This window comes from Macaca fascicularis, chromosome 4 (assembly GCF_037993035.2).
Source record: "Macaca fascicularis isolate 582-1 chromosome 4, T2T-MFA8v1.1".
Lineage (NCBI taxonomy): Eukaryota > Metazoa > Chordata > Mammalia > Primates > Cercopithecidae > Macaca > Macaca fascicularis.
Genome location: NC_088378.1, coordinates 172,678,001 through 172,695,901, shown reverse-complemented (window position 1 = coordinate 172,695,901; position 17,901 = coordinate 172,678,001). Strand labels below are relative to the sequence as shown.

Sequence of the window (17,901 nt, the reverse complement as noted above, 5' to 3'; positions counted from 1 at the left end):
TGGGGATCTCTCCCCGCCGCCAGCTCTTTTATGCTAAGAAAATTAAAACTCTGGGGCCGGGGCACTGTCTGAGTCACTTCGATCCACCAGCCTGATAGATGCGAAGGGATGTAAGCGTGGCAGGCGCGCAGACAGTGTTTGAATCAAGCTTGACAGCTCGAGGGAGCCGGGCATTTCCTATTTATTTTTAGCGAGTGCGACGTTCTCCCAGCGCCGCGGAGGGGCAGGTTCTCGGTGCGGCCTCGCCAGGCGCCCCCGCAGCCTCCACTCCAGCTCCACGTGGACCCTCCTCCGCCTTGGGCTCCGCGCTCTGCAAAGCCGAGGCCCCTTCGCACCGGACTCCCGCCCCCGTCTCCCGCCCCGGCCACGTCGCCGCCGTTCGCTGTCGTGGGTGACGGAGCGGCCTCCGGAGCTCCCGGGGCAAAGGCGAGACTCGCACGTCGCACCTCGCCCCTCGCCCTTCGCGGGCAACGGCCCGAGCGACAGTCCCCGGAGCGGGGCGGGGGTGCGCTCTCCGGGGGGCGCGGGGGTCGCCCAGGACCGGGAACCCCAGGACTCACGCTGGTCCCGCGCTCCCCCGCCCGGCCCGGCTCCAACCCGCGGCCCCGGCCCCGCCGCCCGCCCCGCCCCAGGCCCCGCCCCGGACAGTTCTATAAAGTTCCTCTTTCCCACCTCGCGCTCTCAGTTCCACCGCTCGGGCTCGACCCACCGCTGCCCTCAGCTCCGAGTCCAGCGCGAGGTAAGGCTGGAGGCGGCCGGAGGAGGGTGCGAGGCGGATGCCACAGGGCACCGCGAGCCGCAGGTTCCATCTCGAGGGCAGCTCAGGGTACCCGGCTTCGGGGCGGGAAGGGAGCGCGCCCGGTCCCGGAGCCCCGACTCCCCCCGATCCGCGCCGAACCTGGGGCTCCAGGGCCCGCCTCCCACCTCCCACCTCCCGGAGCGCGGCCCGAGCCCCGTCCGCTCTCCCCGCTCCCGCGCTGGGGTCGCCACAGGCTGGACGGGAGGAGCTAACGGGACTGCCGGGCCCGGGAGTGGCTGAGGCGGGGCCGTCCAAGGCACCCACGCGAGACGGCACAATTGCCCGCGAGAAACAGCGCCGAGCCTGTGGACCCCGGTCCGAAGCTCCTTCCCCTGCTCTCCGTTCCCAAGGGGCCCAAACTCACCGCGGCCTCCAGCGCGGCGCTCGCCCGCCAGGGCAGGAGGAGGACGCGCTCCACGCTTGGGTCGCCCCGAGCCCGGCGTGCGGTGGCCCAGGCGGCCTGGCGCGGTCCCTGCCTCCCCGGCTCCGCTCTCCCGGGCCTGCTCCGGGGTCGCGCGGGCGCTCTACCCTCGGAATCCCCCGCCACTGGGCTGCAGCCCCCGCGTCGCCGCCACTTGTTTGCAGCCCGCTCGGTCCTCGCTGGCTGGGCAGGGATGGGGTCCTGTTCGGGGCGAAGGGTCTGGGTGCGAGCAGAGAAAGCGGAGGGTGGAGGAACCTGGTGCTGCGCCCCTGGAACGCCCGGCCGCAGGCGAGGTCCCGGGGCGTGGAAAGCGACAGAGTCGCGGGGAAGGGGCTGAAACGGTTTGGGAGTGAGCGAAGAGAAGCCAGAGCTACCAGTGAGTGCGGACGGGGGGCCGGGGGGGCGGCTGGAGGGCAGAGTGTGCAAAACCAGCGGCGTGTGTCGGGAGCCTTTGGGCCGCGGGTGCGTCCCAGGAGCGCACAGGTGGAGCCGCGGGCAGGGGCCTTCGCGGGGGCCGAGCTCGGAAGGCGGACGGCTGTGCCCGCCCAGGGGATGCGCCCGGGCCAGCCGCGAAGGTGCCTTCTTCCGGGGCCTCGACGACCCTGACGCGGCGCGCGCGCTTCGCAGCCTCAGAGACTCCGGGGCCTCAGGGGCACCGACACGGGTCGGCGGGGTCCCGGCGCGCTGCGCCCCGTGGCTGAAGGGCCGCTGTCCTCCCCGCAGAGCAGAGCAGAGCGGGCGGAGCACCCCGGGCGCGGGCGCGGACGGCACGCGGGGCATGAACCTGGAGGGCAGCGGCCGAGGCGCAGAGTTCGGCATGAGCGCGGTGAGCTGCGGCAACGGGAAGCTCCGCCAGTGGCTGATCGACCAGATCGACAGCGGCAAGTACCCCGGGCTGGTGTGGGAGAACGAGGAGAAGAGCATCTTCCGCATCCCCTGGAAGCACGCGGGCAAGCAGGACTACAACCGCGAGGAGGACGCCGCGCTCTTCAAGGTCTCCGGCTTCGGGAGCCGGCGGGGGCGCAGGGGAGGGTCCGGGGGTAGAGCCCGGGTCCGGCGCCCACTCCGCGGCGAGCCCAGGGCACCCCCGGGGCGGACCGGCGGGCAGCGGAAGCACCGGGTGGCACCGCCTGAGCCACGGGAGGAGGAGAGGAGGCCTCTGGGCTCCTGGGGGGACGGGAGCCGGCGCCAGGCCTGAGCGCGGGGAGCCTGCAGGGGAACCCCTGGAGGCTGGGCCTGGGGAAGGGCAGTCCAAGGCCCGAGGGTTTTGGTTGTTCGTCTGTGTGTTCCGGTGTCCACGCAAGCCTCCCACGCTTCCCCGGATTCCTGTCTGCCTCCTGCATCAGTGGGTCTCCGTCTCTCGCGGCGCGTTCGCGCCTGTGCTCGTCTCTCTCACCGCGTCTGTCTCTGTTTCTCTTTCGCTGCTTTTCTCTGAGTCTCTCTCTGCATGTGTTTCCTGAGGTCAGCCTCTCTTCTCTCTCCTGTTAGCTCTGCGGGAACTTCCACCTCTGTCTTTCTCTCTGTGTGTGTCTCTGTCTCTCTCTTTCCAAGTCTCTGGAGACCTCCCCCATCGCTCTAGAACTCAGGGCCTCCGTCTAGATCTGTCTCCCTTGCCCTTTGCGCACACACCTGTGTCCCGGTTAGGACTGGTTTCCCCTGAGGCAGTTTACCCAGAGAACCGTGCGTCTGGGCCCAGCCCCCACCTGCGGGCGGAGCAGGGGAAGGGGACTTCCTCCGGGAATTTGGTCTGAATTTGCCCTGAGTGCCTCAGCTGTGCGGCCTTCCAGATGTCTCCTGTGGGCGGCAGCTCACACCACAGCTGTCCTGAGTCCTAGGCAGGCACACCTCAGACACTGGGTGGGTAGAGCCCCCTCAAGGAGCCTCCGCATCTCACTCTGCCTTTTCTAAATACCCAGAAAATGTGTCTTCGGCTTGGCGGTGATAGGGTCCAAGATGGAAAATCATTTTCCTAGAGGATAGTTGGGGTCTTTCAGTTTACATTTTGAGCAACGGTGTAAATCTGAAGGACCTACGTACCATTCTTTCTTTTAGAAATACAATTTCAAGATTCCTTACAAAAGATCTGTCTTTTGGGTTTAGCATGGTGGCTCACACCTGTCATCCCAGCACTTTGGGAAGATGAGGTGGAAGGATGCCTGTGCAATACAGTGAGACCCTGTCTCTGCAGAAAATAATCATAAAAATAAATTAGCCAGGTGTGGTGGTGAACACCTGTAGGCCCAGGGCCCAGCTACTCTAGAGGCTGAGATAGGAGAATCCCTAGAACTCAGGATGCCGCGGTGAGCTATCATCGTGCCACTGTACTTTAGCCTGGGTGACAGAGCAGGACTGTGTCTCCAAAAAGAAAACTAATAAACCAGACCTGTATTTTGACTTTGCATGCTCTTCATTCTTTCCCACCAGGCTTGGGCGCTATTTAAAGGAAAGTTCCGAGAAGGCATCGACAAGCCGGACCCTCCTACCTGGAAGACTCGTTTACGATGTGCTCTGAACAAGAGCAATGACTTTGAGGAACTGGTTGAGCGGAGCCAGCTGGACATCTCGGACCCGTACAAAGTGTACAGGATTGTTCCTGAGGGAGCCAAAAAAGGTAGGGGCTTTCCTGAATTTGGGTCACAGAACAGAGGCAGCCAGATCCTTGAGGCACCTTAACTTCATTCTGAGCATCACTTTCTAGCCTGCCTTCTGCCTCACAGTGAGGCTCGGCCTCCCTGCCTGGGTTATGTGGGTCACAGGCTGAAGTTCCTGTGATGTTTAGCATAGGGGAATTAATCACACTGTATGCCTCAGCGTGTATGGGGGTGTGTGTGCATTGAATATGTGTTTTCCAGTTAGTCTTTCAAAAAAAAAGAAAAAAAGAAACCTGGATAACTTGTTAAAATTTACTTATCTAATAGTCTTTAGTGAGTAACTATTTTGCAGAAGAGGGGTAATGAGTGGAATATCTCATTACCATTCATGGTAATAAAACGGTCAACTTTTAAAGTGTAACATGGTCAACTGAGGTGCTTATTAAAAGTCAGATTCCTGGACCCTTCTTTTCAAGATTCTGACCAGTGTGTCTGGAAGAGAGCCCAGGAATCTGCATCTCGAACAGATCCTTCAGGTGACCTCGCTTGGGAAACATCTGGCTGGCGGGGTCCTTCATGTCACAAGGCACATTCGCATGCCATCGGTCCTGTATTTCTCTGCCTGTCCTGTACAACTCAGACCTTGCAGAAAAAAACCAGTTTAATAGCATGAACAAATAACTTCCCAAGGGAGTTGCTGAAAAATACCTTATTTGTCAACACCGTGTTATGCATTCTAAGAATTAAATGCTCAGGTATTTTTACAAGATTTGACATTTAGTTAGGTCAGTTCCTGTTTTTACTTTGTGCCATTTCCCTTTTCCCCAAACATGTAGGAGCCAAGCAGCTCACCCTGGAGGACCCGCAGATGTCCATGAGCCACCCCTACACCATGACAACGCCTTACCCCTCGCTCCCAGCCCAGGTATGGGGGAGGGCACTGGGCTCCCTGAGGGCGAGGCTGTGCGGGCCAGCTGCCCACGTGGCCAGAGAACCACAGCAGCCCAGACAGCAGAACTTGCCATTTGCTGTCGCTGGTCCAACCGCCCAGAGAAACCCCAGGTCACTGAACGAATGCCTCTCTTTCCACACGGCACTGCCATTGGTGTGGGTCTTAAGTAGGGGAGGCTTGGGCGTGTCTGCCTGCTGGAATGTGCTCCTCAGGTCTTCTGGGAAACAGCTCTTTTGTGGAAGTGGAAGATTTTGGAAGTAGTGCCTTATCATGTGAAACCACAGGGCAGCTGATCTCTTCAGGCTTTCTTGATGTGAATGACAGCCTTGTTTCATCCACTTTGGTGGGTAAAAGAAGGCAAATTCCCCTGTGGTACTTTTGGTGCCAGGTTTAGCCATATGATGAAGCTTTACATGAAACAGCACAAGTGTCTCCATTGTCCTTTATGATCCTCCGTGGTGTTTCCACCTAGTGTGATGAACGATTCCCTCCAGTCTTTTTGGATGATAAAATTCTTCGGCTGTCAGCCTAATAAGGGATTCCCTTAGGAGTCTGGAGGCTATAAGAGCACCCCCCTACCCACCGTCTCAATGCCAGTGCTTCTTATCTCAGCCTCTCCTGTGCTCCTTTAGCAGGTTCACAACTACGTGATGCCATCCCTTGACCGAAGCTGGAGGGACTATGTCCCAGATCAGCCGCACCCGGAAATCCCGTACCAATGTCCCGTAACGTTCGGACCCCGCGGCCACCACTGGCAAGGCCCAGCTTGTGAAAATGGTAAGGAGGTTACCAGGGAACTAACTGCTGATTTGGCCATGGGCCACGGTGAATCCTGGTCTGTCCTAGGCAGCACCAAAGCTCTTTCCCCTTCTTGGAGGCTGCGTGTGCAGCTCAGGGAAGAGGAGGGTTTTCTCAGTCCTGTGGGATGGTGGCATCCCACAGCCAAGGTTACTGTCAGGATCCATGCTAGGCACTGCCCTTCATGGGCTCTTATTTAAACGCCACAGAGATCACCCCAGGAAGTGGAAAACAGTCCCGCACTTTTTATATATAGAAGAGATCGTGGAAGCTCGTAGATAATAAGTAGGGATGCTGGGAGATTACTGAGCTGGTATGTTTCTCTCGAATAGTGGTGTGTTCATTGTTGCTATTGTTGGTATTAGAGGTGATGCTAAAAAAGGAATGGAAAAATACCATGGGCAAACACATAAAACGTCTCTACAGGTGCCTACCTACCACTGGGTCCCAGAGAGACTCCTGATTCTGGATTAGATGCGGTCCCCTGCCCTCAGGAGTTCCCCAGATATCAAAATAAGCTCCATCCGCAGAAGCACTCATTAGCTAGGTGCAGAGAGAATCTCACAATGCTGCAACTCAGGCTTTCAGGACTTTTTAGTTAGTTACTTAAATAGAAGTCCTGAGATGGGTCAACACATTGAACCCTTTGGATGTTTTAGGAATATTTGTTCCTTTGCAATTTGGCCTTTTTTCCCCCAGTCACGTTCAGGTTATCCTTGGCTGCAGGTAGTGAAGAGGTGTACCGCTATTTAATGTTTGTATGGAGTGGCACGTTCACAAAAAAGCCCAGAATTCAGTGGGATTGGCTTTTCAAGAGGGATTTGTAGCAAGGGCTGATTTCCAATATGATAGTGGAGGAAGCGGCTGACATAAAACTAGTTCCTGAAATTCAGACTTGTGTTCAGTGCTCTGGCTCTGTGGAATTAGTGACCATGGGAAAGAGGCGATGCCTAGAATTGTGTAAAGTGATGGAATAGGTAGAGACCTGTCTTGAAGCATTGGTAACAGTAAATGAAGCGGCAGTAAGATCAGGTGTTCTATGCCACATTCTTCCTCCATTCATGTTTCCTACAACATTGTCTTCAGGAACATGGTTCAGTCTTCTCCCAGCCCACAAGAGACAAGCAAAATAAACATGGACTAAACAATTTGTTACTTTTTAAATTGCGCCCTTTGGCACAAACTCAAGTGGACCTGAACTCTCAGCTCTGTTGTGAACTCACTTTGTGAACAAGGACAAATCACGTCATCTGTCTCTGAGCCTCAGCCTCCCTGTGGGTCAGTTACAGAGAGAGCGCTCCAAGATTCCTTTCAAAGCCACGCACTGGCTCGTTTCTCCCTCAGCTTTGGTTTTCCAGCTGGTCTCCGGCTCGTCTTTGCCTCACAAGAGTGTGCCCTGCTAGTCGCTGGTGCTGGGAGTGGGCGGGAAGGTGACTGGGCGCCAGCCCCTTCCTTCCCAGGCTTCACACACACACCCCAGGAAGCCCTGCAGTGCGTCGGACTCTCTGTCTAGACATCATCTGACTTTTATTTGCAAATGCAGGTTGCCAGGTGACAGGAACCTTTTATGCTTGTGCCCCACCTGAGTCCCAGGCTCCAGGAATCCCCACAGAGCCAAGCATAAGGTCTGCCGAAGCCTTGGCGCTCTCAGGTGAGTGCAGGGTTTGGTTCTGGAGGCACCGCAGGAGGCCGGCTGCTGCCGCCAGCTCTGTCATCTTTGGGCAGATTCAATGGGACTTTAGACACTTGCTTTGCTCCCCCTGGGGTCTGGAGTAGATGTGGACACATCCTGTGCATGAGGTGACCAGAGTGAACTAGGAGCACCATTGGAAAGACCCAGCATCACTGCTTGTGGTTCTGCTGACAGTTTCAGCCACTGGCTTGAATGGAGTCGTTCTGGCTTCGTCACTGGCACCTCTCCGAATTTCCAGGAATGTGCAAACACTCCAGTTTCCTTTACCAAGGGCCCCTCTCCAGCCAGCATTCTCCGTGCGGAAGTGTGGAAGGGCTCGTCATTTGGAGAGGCTGATCGTCCTTCCGGGTTGAGCCATAAATGAGTCCTCCTCCTCTGCTCCCTGGGGACATTAGTTCTGGTCCCTCGATGACATATGCCTAAAAGTAATACACATTTTGGTCTTTCATATCGCTTGCAAACAAATATGGATTCAACCTGATTTTTAAGTTTTATTTAAAAAAAAAAAAAAAAAAGTCCTGCATCATAGAGATCTTACCTGTTGTAAAAAAGGCACCCTTAGACTTGCCAAGCATATGTGCTATATGTCTATTCATTTTTTAGATAATATTTTGGATTGTTTTTAAGGTTTGGAATTCTCATCATGCCCTTTGGCATCTTTAAAAATCAGTGATGAAAAATACTAACTGAATTCTGAAGGTTTCAGGGAGACGAGAGTTGTGGCACTACGGCTGCACACGGGGGCTGGAGTTTTACCTGCCCGCTCTTTCTAGTTCTGAATGAGGCTTGCACCTTTTTTTCTGAGATGCTCGTGAGTACCGAGGATGCCCTTTGGGAGGAGGTGCTTCTGAGCAGGAAGGCTTGTGTTTGTTTTTAGAAACTTTCAAACCCTTTTCTTGAACACCTAAGACTTGTGTGGGTGCCTGAAGAGTAGGAAATAAACAGCTATTTATATCTCTGCAACCTCGTGATTTCTGATGACATTAAATGAAATGAAACCTGCCCCGAGAATCACCTCGAATGGCCAACACCCACTCTCTTTGGGGCGCACTGTCTGACTCGTTCTCCATGTGTTGAAGCAGAGAATTGAGACAGTGATGTGGGTTAAGTCTCAAAACCTGCTATTGAGGAATAAGACAGTTTTGTGGGTTTCTTTTTTTTTTTTTTTTGGTATGCATAATACAGATTAATTATCAGCCATGAGCACATTTGTTAGAGAACTGTGATTCCCACTGATTGTGGGGTCCCATACAGTTCCCAGTGGCGACTGCCCCTGTCTGTGCCGCTCCCCTGCAGCCTGGCTGAGGAGCTTATGCAAACCTAGCTTGGTTCTTTCAACTCATGGGCGATGTTTCAAAGAGGTTTCTGAAATCAGCCAAACGTTTGTAAATGGATTCATCTTGTTTAAAGTTTCAGAGAGTTTTAGGGTTCTTTTCAAACTTAAACACAAAGCCCAGTGGGAATTTCAGCAGACTTTACATGAACTTTTAGAGCATTTTTCTCATTAATTTCTTTCTTTTCACAAGAATTAATTTTGTGATAAAAACATCACATATCCAGTGTGGAAAACTAATTTAAAAATCAGAAAAACAAGAATGGAAAATAAAAACGTCACATTCCACCACCCAGAAATCACCATTAAGGCCTTAGTACTTACCCTTTAATGTGTATATGTGTGTGTATGTTTATATATAAACTATGTAGACATAAATAAGCACCTAATTATATGTATAACTTACATATATGTATACACACACACACACACACACACACACTTGCTTTTACCTAAATGATGTCATATTATTATTTTGAGGACCTTTCAGGTTTGTGGACAGACTTGCTTCTTTCTGAAACACCGTCATATTTTTTGCTAGTAGAAATTAAACTTAGGGTTCATTTCTTACCAAAGCAAAAACTGATTTGCTTAAAGATGAATTTTCATTCAGTGACACATGACTTAAATGTCATCACCACTATCATCAGCATCGTTCACAATAAGACTTAGTAAGTTCTTAATGGTGATGATCTATAACCTGAATTCAACTTACTTTTCCAGAAAATTAATGAAAGACACACTCGTCCCTTCCAAAAAGAGTCTGTGGCCACATACGTTTGAAATATGCTGGTTTAGACGAATTAAATGGGTTTTTTCCACGGGATTTCTCTAAGTGTTGATCTCGGGGGGAAGCAGGGCATGTGGCGTCTCCCAGGCCTCCTGCACGCCAGAACCTTTTGTTCCTCCACAGAGCCTGTGGGACAGTAGAGTTCCACCGCAGGTGCTTGGCTCTGTGGAGTCGCTGGCCTCAAGCTGGTGTCCTTGGCCCCCAGCACTGACCCCGGAGCTCTGTGTTTGCAGACTGCCGGCTGCACATCTGCCTGTACTACCGGGAAATCCTCGTGAAGGAGCTGACCACGTCCAGCCCCGAGGGCTGCCGGATCTCCCATGGACATACTTACGACGCCAGCAACCTGGACCAGGTCCTGTTCCCCTACCCAGAGGACAATGGCCAGAGGAAGAACATTGAGAAGCTGCTGGGCCACCTAGAGAGGGGCGTGGTCCTCTGGATGGCCCCCGACGGGCTCTACGCGAAAAGACTCTGCCAGAGCCGGATCTACTGGGACGGGCCCCTGGCGCTGTGCAGCGACAGGCCCAACAAGCTGGAGAGAGACCAGACCTGCAAGCTCTTTGACACGCAGCAGTTTTTGTCAGGTGAGGCACTTCATTCTGTTAGAACGGAGGTGGTGATGGCCCGCCTGCCACAGGGGTCGGAAACGACAGGGTCCCTCTCACCCCAGGCTGAGGTCTTCCTCCTGTTGACTCCGGCGCCCACCGGGCTTGGGGCTCGGCCCCAGTAGAGATCTTCTGTCTGGCTCCGTTGAGGGCAGAGAGTGCGGATCAGATGGTCCAGGTGGACGGTGGCTCAGGCTGTACTCTTGCAATTCTGGTTTTCAACAGTCACCTCTTAACACAGTTCTGTTTTATTGCACTGTGATCTCAACAAACACGTCTGCTGATGTGACGGCTCTTTTCAGATTCCCAGAAAAATCATAAAGGTTAGAAGCATATTGTTAACATTCTTGGTTGTGAGAGGGGTCACCCTCATGCAGATGCCGCCCCACGAGTGAGACGGAGGGTGGAGCGGACTGTACTGGTTCTGCACGGGAGAAGTTACAGGAGAGTGCTATGAGTGGGCTCTGTGATACGAACGTTTCTAAGCATAGTTTTCAGAACCAGTGAGTTTTGTTTCTCTCCCTTGGATTTCATGACCATTCAGTGAAGCTCTGGCTGGCTTCTGTGAAGCCCCTGGCCCTGTCCCGCTGGGCTTCCTCCCAGGCTTCGTGTGGCCGTCCAGGTGGAGGGAGCCTCCCACGAGGGAGGGAGTTGCTCTACCTGCCACCCCACCGCCAACTCTTCCTCCGCCTTTTCCCAGCCCTGTTCCTTCTCGAGCCCCTTCAGAAACTCCTGTGTCTTTGGTTTTTCCTGTGCCTCCCCTTTTCTTGAATGTGCTTCTTCATTCCACTTATTTAAAATAAAAACAGGACCCACCTCTGCCCTGGCACTGCGGACACGTGCTCTTGCTTTTGGGCGTAAGTGGCCCACATTTGTGTAAGCTCATCCAGATTTTCTTTTGGTGCCCAAAGCAAATGTGTCCCTAGATAACTAAGCTTCAGGCCGGGTGCGGGGGCCCACGCCTGTAATCCCGGCACTTTTGGGAGGCTGAGGCGGGCAGGTCAGTTGAGGCCAGGAGTTCGAGACCAGGCTGGCCAACATGGCAAAACCCCGTTTCTACCAGAGATACAAAAATGAGCCGGGCGTGGTGGTGCGCGCCTGTCGTCCCAGCTACTCAGGAGGCTGAGGCCTGGGAGGCGGAGGTTGCAGTGAGCTGAGATGGCACCATTGTGTTCCAGTTCGCAGGACAGAGCAAGAGTCCATTCCGGCCCCCACCCCCACCGCCAAAAAAAAAAAAGATAACAAGATAACTAAGCTTCACACAGAGGCTGACAATAGGAAGAGGGAGAACTGTGCAGGTTCCCGAGGTGAGGAAGTCACCTCGGGCTGGACACCTCTCATTCTAAGGGCAGCACCATCCCCAGTCCCCGGCCAGGGCGGTCCCATCCTTCTTGGGGTTGGGCGTGGAGTCCATGGGGAAACCAAGGAAATTGAAGGGCGACTGGGGAGACCCCCCGTCAGCCTCTGCTGTGTCTGCCTTGGGGTCTGGAAGACACAGGGCAGGAAGGCTAAGGCCCAGTGGGCCTGGACTTCTGAAGACTCTGGACCTTGGTGCCAGTGGTTTCGGAAGATGCCACAAGGTGAGGGCTTTCTAATGCAGGTGTCACAAGGAACGGGCACTGTCTTCTCTGAGTGCCTCTTGCCAGGCGTTTTTAGGGAGGTGGAGCCCCCATGGTGACTGAGCTGGAAGGTGCACTCTGAGTCACAGGTGCACTGCGTGAGAGAAGGCACAGGCGGGGGCGGACGCCTGTGAGTGTCCTGGGGCTGTGGACTTGCAAGCCTAGAACTTACTATTAATCTGTGCGCAAGAGCTGGTCTTGGTTTTCATTCCTTCCTCTGTGACCGAGGGCTGTGCTCTGTGCCCACTGCAGCCTCTCACCTCGACGTGTTCGCTGAGGTTCAAGGAGGTTGCTGTGAACGTAAAAACTGCGGCCGTGCCGACCAGCGTCTGCATAATTAAGGATTCCCACCAAACGCTCGCATGTTATCTAGGGTCGGAGGCAGGCTTTTTCAGAGAATTGTGCCACCTCGCCATTCTGACTAGCCTGTGTAGGTGTAGTCTCAGATCATGGCAGTGTGAATGTGTTTTACACATTCTGACTAAGTCATTTGGGTTTGATTTGAATTCTGGAAAAAAAAAAAAAAGCAGGAAGTCAAGCAGTCCTGTAAGTTAGCTAGAAATTTCTGTTCAGTTGAAGAGAACAGTGGAGATCTCTGATATCTCCCTATTCAGGTCTGCACAGCACTAGGGACAGCCCCGGGGCACGGCCCGAGGGTGTGTGTCTGATAGGGACACATCTGTTCTGCAGAAGCTTTAGCAGCTCCTGTGTCAACTGGTTTCTTTTGCGGGCTTGACATTTTATTGTAGGTACAGGCAGAAGATTTGCCTTGTGTACGGGGAGGGGGCATGGGCTAAAGTCAGGGGATGGGCACTCGTCTTTCCAACAATGTTCCAGTCCGTTTCGTATCTTTTGGGTAGGTGTGGTGGCTTCAGGAGGTATTTGTGCGTATCCACAAGCCGGAGGCCGGGGGCTGCCCCACTCCCCTTCTCAGGTCAAGTTACTGTTCTGTCCCTGGAGATAAGCACGAGTCTAGTCAGAGTCACGCAGTTCAGGCACAGTGACAGCGGGACTCAGCTGCCGAGGGCTGGTGCTAGTCACCACGTTGATGTTACGTGTTTTCTGTGGTGCCTGAGTTACGTGGATATCCGCAGTAGCACAGACACTGGATTGTGTGGGCTCTGTAGGGACGGGATGAGGTTTTAAAATGATCCCAGGATGTCAAAACATTCTGATTTTTTAAAGGAAAACTTGTCCATGGCATAAATCAGTCTTTTGCCATTGCGTGACTATGTTTCTCGTCCTTTATCTCCCAACTTCACTGCGGTCTACTACCTTTTGAATCTTTGTGGGCCCAGTGCTGCAAAGCAGTGTGCTTTAGCTGTCGACTAGTTCCTCTTGAAGCATCGAGGGAGACCGAGGGCCCTGGGGAAAAAGCGTACATGCTATTTTGTATCTGAGATGTTCACATCAAGAGCCCTAGTCAGGGAAGTAAAGAAGGCTCATTCCTCTTGCATGTTCAGAATCACAGTAAGCTCTTGCTTCCTGTTTAACCTGTGTGTTTGGTGATGAGGGTTTCTGAACATGGTCTTTTTCTTGTGGGCTTCCACAGAGTTGCAAGCGTTTGCTCACCACGGCCGCTCCCTGCCACGATTCCAGGTGACTCTGTGCTTCGGAGAGGAGTTTCCAGACCCTCAGAGGCAAAGGAAGCTCATCACAGCTCACGTGAGTCCTCAGTTACGCTCACACCATAGTGGCTTCCTGTTCTTTGTAAAGGGCAGAGTTTCATTTAGAAAAGTCCCAAATGAAAAGTAAATGTCAAATGACCTGGAAAAATAAGCGTAACCCTTAAACTAATGAGGGAGGAAGCATGGTCCAGCAAGCAGCACAGTCTGAGGACCCATGTGCTCCTCCCAGACCTGAGATCTGCTCGTCAAAGACCCAGGGAGGACAGCCTCAGTGGAGGGTGCCTCTCTCCCCATCTTTTTTATTTTTCAGGAAAGTTGTCATATTTCCATTTTACAGGGATTGAAAAAGATTGATGGTCAAAGCTGCCCTTTAAAATTCTCCATGCTAAGATGGCTCTAAGAATGCTGTCTAGCTAGTGGGTCTTCATTCAGTGGAAAAGCTTTTCCCAGATGGGAAACTATCCATTCCCTGGAGGCATTTTGTGGGTCTGCATGTGTGTCCTGGCACCTCTTTTATTTCTGGAATTTTAGAAATTATTTAATTATTGGGCATATGATATTTGAAAGAGGCTGAATCTTTCAAGGAATGCAAGTAAATCAGACCCTCGTAATATTCTCTAGTGTGGTTCAAGATGGGTTCAACTGTGGCAAGTAATGCTAAAGGGTTAGGGTTAGGATTAGGGTTAGTTTTCTTTTTTATGAGAAAAGGTTTCTATAGATGACATGAAGCATTAATTTGCCACGGAAAACAGAATCTTGAACCCTTAAGACTTTTGAATTTGAAAACTTCACATTGCTATGTACTTGCAAGCATCATTAATGGGCTTGCATGGTGAGCAATACCAGGTAAAACTTACACCCCTAACATCAAAATTCCCATCATATTGTAGCTCTGATGCTGTTTCTCATTGAGAACTGAAATGAAACATGGTTTAATCTTGAACATACAACCCCCCTTCTTGATTTTAAAAACAAAGACCAACCCACCAACCAATGTGTAATCCCATAGACTGAGGATTTCTCATGAGTTCTCTCCAGTGATTGACTTAACAATTGCTATGATTGTTGAAATCATAACTGATATGTTGTTAACAGCAGGAATTGCTAAATGACTAAATAAACTTGGCATAGATAAGCAGCATTTAAGAAGTTGATGATCGGCCAGGTGCGGTGGCTCACGCCTGTAATCCCAGCACTTTGGGAGGCCCACGTGGGCGGATCACGCGGTCAGGAATTTGAGACCAGCCTGACCAACATGGTGAAACCCCCCCTCTACTAAAAATACAAAAATTAGCCAGGTGTGGTGGTGCGCACCTGTAATCCCAGCTACTCAGGAGGCTGAAGCAAGAGAATCACTTGAACCCAGGAGTCAGAGGTTGCAGTGAGCCGAGATCGCACCACTGCACTCCAGCCTGGGCGACAGAGTGAGGCTCTGTCTCAAGAAAAAAAAAAAAAAAAGAAAACAAAAGAAATTGATGATCAGCTCAGCTATACATCAATCCAATTTTAAGGGTGACTTGGATGAAGTTGCCGTCCTCTAAGTCAGGGAAAGATGGATCCCCAGATGATCCCGTCATCCTGAAGACGAGGCTGTGTGATCCGTAAAATGAATAAACACACATGTACACCTATGAGTTCCACTTTTAAAAGTTATTAATTTAATTCATTTCAGGTACTCAGGAGTTTTGCTTAAGTCGCTATATATAAAATATAGACTTTAATATCGTGATTGATGGAGAGCATTCAGCTTGCCTTAGATGCTGTAAATTCAGGAAAAGCTGAACGTTAAGGTGTTTTTGTTTTTTGGTGAGCGTGATTCATGCTAATAACCAGACGGGATAAATTTGAGGCCAGTTAACTTCTCTTTTTCCACAAGAGTAGTTTTGTTGTTGTTTAACTTTACTTTTTATTTCTTTTACCTCTGGTTTAGAACGATACCGATTACCTAGAAATCAAATCATTCAGGATGAGCCCTTGTTTCTTTCAAACTGCAGTTGTGGAAAAACAAAATCATTGGCCTAAATTACCCTGCAGATTACCTCAGACTTCCTTTTCATTTAATCACTTTACTTGATTTGATTCAGTTTTAGTTAAATGTACATTTTAAGTGGCAGCTGATTTAAAAGTAACATCTTTAACCCAGAATTAAGTAGCTTTGACTGTTTTTTTACATGTTGATCTATGGAAGGACTAACAAAAAAATTGCTTCTTTAGATGGCTCCATATATGAAATGTTTTGACGTGTTCTAGGACGTAACTTTGGGCTTTACGTTACTGTCTGCTTAGAATCTGAGTGCTGTTTAATAGTGAGCCAGTTGCGGGATATCTCAGTAATGTCTTTTTAAAAATCTCTTATTAAAGGTAGAACCTCTGCTCGCCAGACAATTATATTATTTTGCTCAACAAAACAGTGGACATTTCCTGAGGGGCTACGATTTACCGGAACACATCAGCAATCCAGAAGATTACCACAGATCTATCCGCCATTCCTCCATTCAAGAATGAAAAATGTCAAGATGAGTGGTTTTCTTTTTCCTTTTTTTTTTTTCTATTTTTATTTTTTATTTTATTTTTTTGATACAGGGTCTTGCACTGTCTCCCAGGCCGGAGTGCAGTGACACGATCTCAGCTCACTGCGACCTCCGCCTCCCAGGTTCAAGAGATTCTCCTGCCTCAGCCTCCCTGGTAGCTGGGATTAAGGTGTGAGCCACTGCACCCACCCAACACAGACGATTTTCATTGTAAATATTTGACTTTAGTGAAAGCATCCAGTTGACTGCCCTCTTGCTGTTTTGAGGAACTCAGAAGTGAAGATTTCAGTGCAGTAGCTGAGGAGAATTGCCGCCAGACAACTGTGGAAAATCAGTGACATCTGATTGGCAGATGAGCTTATTCCGAAAGGAAGGTGGCTTTGCACTTCTTGCGCTCTGTAGACTGCCATCATTGATGATCACTGTGAAAACTGACCCCGTGATGTGTTTACATTTGCTGAAATGTGTTCTTTAATTTGGTGTAGACTAGGTCTTGCTGGAGGACTGAGAACACTTGCCTTTCAGTGTTGACACTGACTGGAGCGATGACTGCAGGCGAGTCTGTACCATTTCTCAGGGAAGTAAGGTGTAAACGGAAGAAGCCTCACACATAGAAGAAATGTATTAATGTATGTAGGAGCTGCAGTTCTTGTGGAGGACACTTGCGGAGTGAAGGAAATGGAATCTTTGACTGAAGTTGTGCCTGTAGCCTGGGGGAGGCCCCTTCCCCACCTGCCAGTGGTTTCCTGGTGTGGGCCCCTCTGCCCCGCCTTCCTTCCCACGGGCTTCTCTCCTTGGCCTTCCCTGGAAGTCAGTTAGTAAACTTACTAATTTCTTGTGCCAAAAAACAGGATAGTTCCTCTTGGATGGGACATTTTTGTCTGTCCTACCATCGAGTAATGTCTAAGTGACGGTTAAGTTTTCTTGTTTCTATGTCTTTTTGTCCCTCATTCTCTAGAAATGTTAAATTCTTCTCATAAAGAAGAAGTTAAGGAGCATTTATCTTACTACCTGAACTGTTGCCCTTCTGTCCAAGTACTAAGCTGTCTGTTCCCCTCCTCTGTGCCACTCTCGTCTGTCTGTTTGACTGTGCACTGATCAGCCACGGTGACACTAAAGGAGGAGGAGCCGGGACGCGCAGGCTGGCGAGCACTGCCAGGAGCGGCCGCTGGAAGCAGGATGGAGCTGGCTGCGGAGCTGCACACCCAGTGGGCTGTTTCTGCTTCTTTCATCTGTTCTGTGCTTCCTCAGGCCAATTATAGTTTGACAGGGTCTTAAAATTACTTGGCTTTTTACAAATGCATCTATTTATAGAATCCCAAAGACCTCCACTTGCTTAAGCCAACCTGAAAAAAGGAAAACATTTTTGTGGTTTCGAGAAAGTACAGGGGTGTAGATGGGGGCGTCTCCCCCAGGGTGTTTCTCGTGCTGCAGGATATTTCCTATCACTCTCAGGGTCCGCAGACTGTGTAGCTCTCAGAAGTGCGGTCCTGCTTTTCTAATCCATATTTTAAATGGATTCAACAAGCGCATAATAGGTGCCTGCTGGCCAGGCGCGGTGGCTCAAGCCTGTAATCCCAGCACTTTGGGAGGCCGAGACCGGCGGATCACAAGGTCAGGAGATCGAGACCATCCTGGCTAACACGGTGAAACCCCGTCTCTACTAAAAAATGCAAAAAATAGCCGGGCGAGGTGGCGGGCGCCTGTAGTCCCAGCTACTCGGGAGGCTGAGGCAGGAGAATGGCGTAAACCCGGGAGGCAGAGCTTGCAGTGAGCTGAGATCTGGCCACTGCACCCCAGCCTGGGCGACAGAGCGAGACTCCGTCTCAAAAAAAAAAAAAAAAAAAAAAAAAATAGGTGCCTGCTGTATCCATACATAACACAGTTCAGCCTTTATCAAGCTTAGCGAGCAGTGAGCACTGAAACATCATTTTTTAATGTTTAAAAAGTTTCTAATATTAAAGTCATATGTATTAACTACAGAAAAGACAAACAGTAGAGAATAGCAAAAAATAAAAAGCATCTCCTTTATTCCCAGCTCAAATTCTCGTCTCTCAAAGGGTCTATAAGCAGGGGTGTTTACTCTTACAACACATTCCACTTTTCTGTAAATATGCATAAACTTAAAAAGAAAGCCT

General features: G+C 51.1%; 1 protein-coding gene across 4 annotated transcripts; it reads left to right on the top strand.

Moving 5' to 3' along the window:
- Positions 1-683: 683 nt before the first annotated feature.
- IRF4 (interferon regulatory factor 4) lies at positions 684-16,759 on the top strand. 4 transcript variants are annotated; one of them, XM_005554181.5, is made up of 9 exons: positions 684-739; positions 1,944-2,214; positions 3,645-3,831; positions 4,648-4,736; positions 5,399-5,540; positions 7,105-7,212; positions 9,611-9,964; positions 13,157-13,269; positions 15,594-16,759. In XM_005554181.5, exons 2-9 carry the CDS (start codon positions 1,999-2,001, stop codon positions 15,735-15,737), a joined length of 1,353 nt encoding a protein of 450 aa, XP_005554238.1. In that variant the 5' UTR covers positions 684-739; positions 1,944-1,998; the 3' UTR covers positions 15,738-16,759. The 4 variants fall into 4 exon arrangements, with proteins under 4 accessions (XP_005554238.1, XP_005554237.1, XP_073895061.1 ...); XM_005554180.5 differs by having other exon boundaries at positions 5,396-5,540; XM_074038960.1 differs by lacking the exon at positions 7,105-7,212.
- The last annotated feature ends 1,142 nt before the right edge of the window (positions 16,760-17,901 follow it).

Coding starts and splice junctions, on each gene's coding strand:
- IRF4 (XM_005554180.5), top strand. CDS start 1,999: ATGAACCTGGAGGGCAGCGGCCGAGGCGCAGAGTTCGGCATGAGCGCG. Junction 3,832..4,647: donor TCCTGAGGGAGCCAAAAAAG/GTAGGGGCTTTC, acceptor CCAAACATGTAG/GAGCCAAGCAGCTCACCCTG. Junction 5,541..7,104: donor AGGCCCAGCTTGTGAAAATG/GTAAGGAGGTTA, acceptor TTGCAAATGCAG/GTTGCCAGGTGACAGGAACC.